This window comes from Otolemur garnettii, unplaced genomic scaffold (genome assembly GCF_000181295.1).
Source record: "Otolemur garnettii isolate 467f Iridium unplaced genomic scaffold, OtoGar3 scaffold00408, whole genome shotgun sequence".
Lineage (NCBI taxonomy): Eukaryota > Metazoa > Chordata > Mammalia > Primates > Galagidae > Otolemur > Otolemur garnettii.
Genome location: NW_003852803.1, coordinates 118,754 through 119,492, shown reverse-complemented (window position 1 = coordinate 119,492; position 739 = coordinate 118,754). Strand labels below are relative to the sequence as shown.

The window sequence follows — 739 nt, the reverse complement described above, 5'->3', positions numbered from 1 at the left end:
TCTACCTGGCCTCCTGTAAAGCAATAGAATAGAGAGACATGGATTAAGTGCCCTCACTGAGTCAAGTTTGGCTGATATAATGGGATCCCAGGGCTTAGGCTCAGAGGCCTACTTAGGAGAACCCAGAGACATGACCTGAAGTTTGTGCCATCTCAAAATTCATATGTTAAAATTCTAACTCCCATGATGATGATATTAAAAGTAGAGTGTCTGTAAAAATAATGGAAAAAATTATCTGGGTGTGGTGGCTCATGGCTGTAGTTCCAGCTATTAGGGAGACTGAAGTTAGAGAACTGCTAGGGCCCAGGATTTTGAGTCCAGCCTGGGCCACATAGCAAGATCCTTTTCTTAAAAAGTAGAGGTGCTGCCTTTTTATGGTAATTAGGTTATAGGAGCAGAATCCTTACGAATGGGAGAAATGTCCCAACAAAAGCAACCCAAGAGAGCTTGTTTGTTCCTTCAAGCCAGTGAGGACACAGTTAGGGAGGCCCCACTTATGAGGAAGAAGACCCTTACCAGGCACTGTATCTCTTGGAACCTTCATCTTGGACTTGCCAGGTTCCAGAACTGAGAAATCAATCTCTGTTATTTATATGCTACCCAGTCTATAGAATTTTGTTGTGGCAGCTGGAATGGACTAAGACACCCGGCATGGAGGAGGGGGCATGTCTGGGTCTGGGGCCTCTAGAAGCTGCAGGGGGTACTGTGTCTAGGGTGGGAGAACCTCAGGAATCCTCTT

General features: G+C 45.6%; 1 protein-coding gene across 1 annotated transcript in view; it reads right to left on the bottom strand.

Annotated features, from left to right (window-relative positions):
* The window catches only part of LOC100957721 (NACHT, LRR and PYD domains-containing protein 1-like), a 58,417-nt gene that overhangs the window by 13,767 nt on the left and 43,911 nt on the right, over positions 1-739 (bottom strand). Inside the window, 1 exon segment of the mRNA XM_023509140.1 lies at positions 183-221. Within this exon segment, the coding sequence (XP_023364908.1) occupies positions 183-221 (39 nt within the window).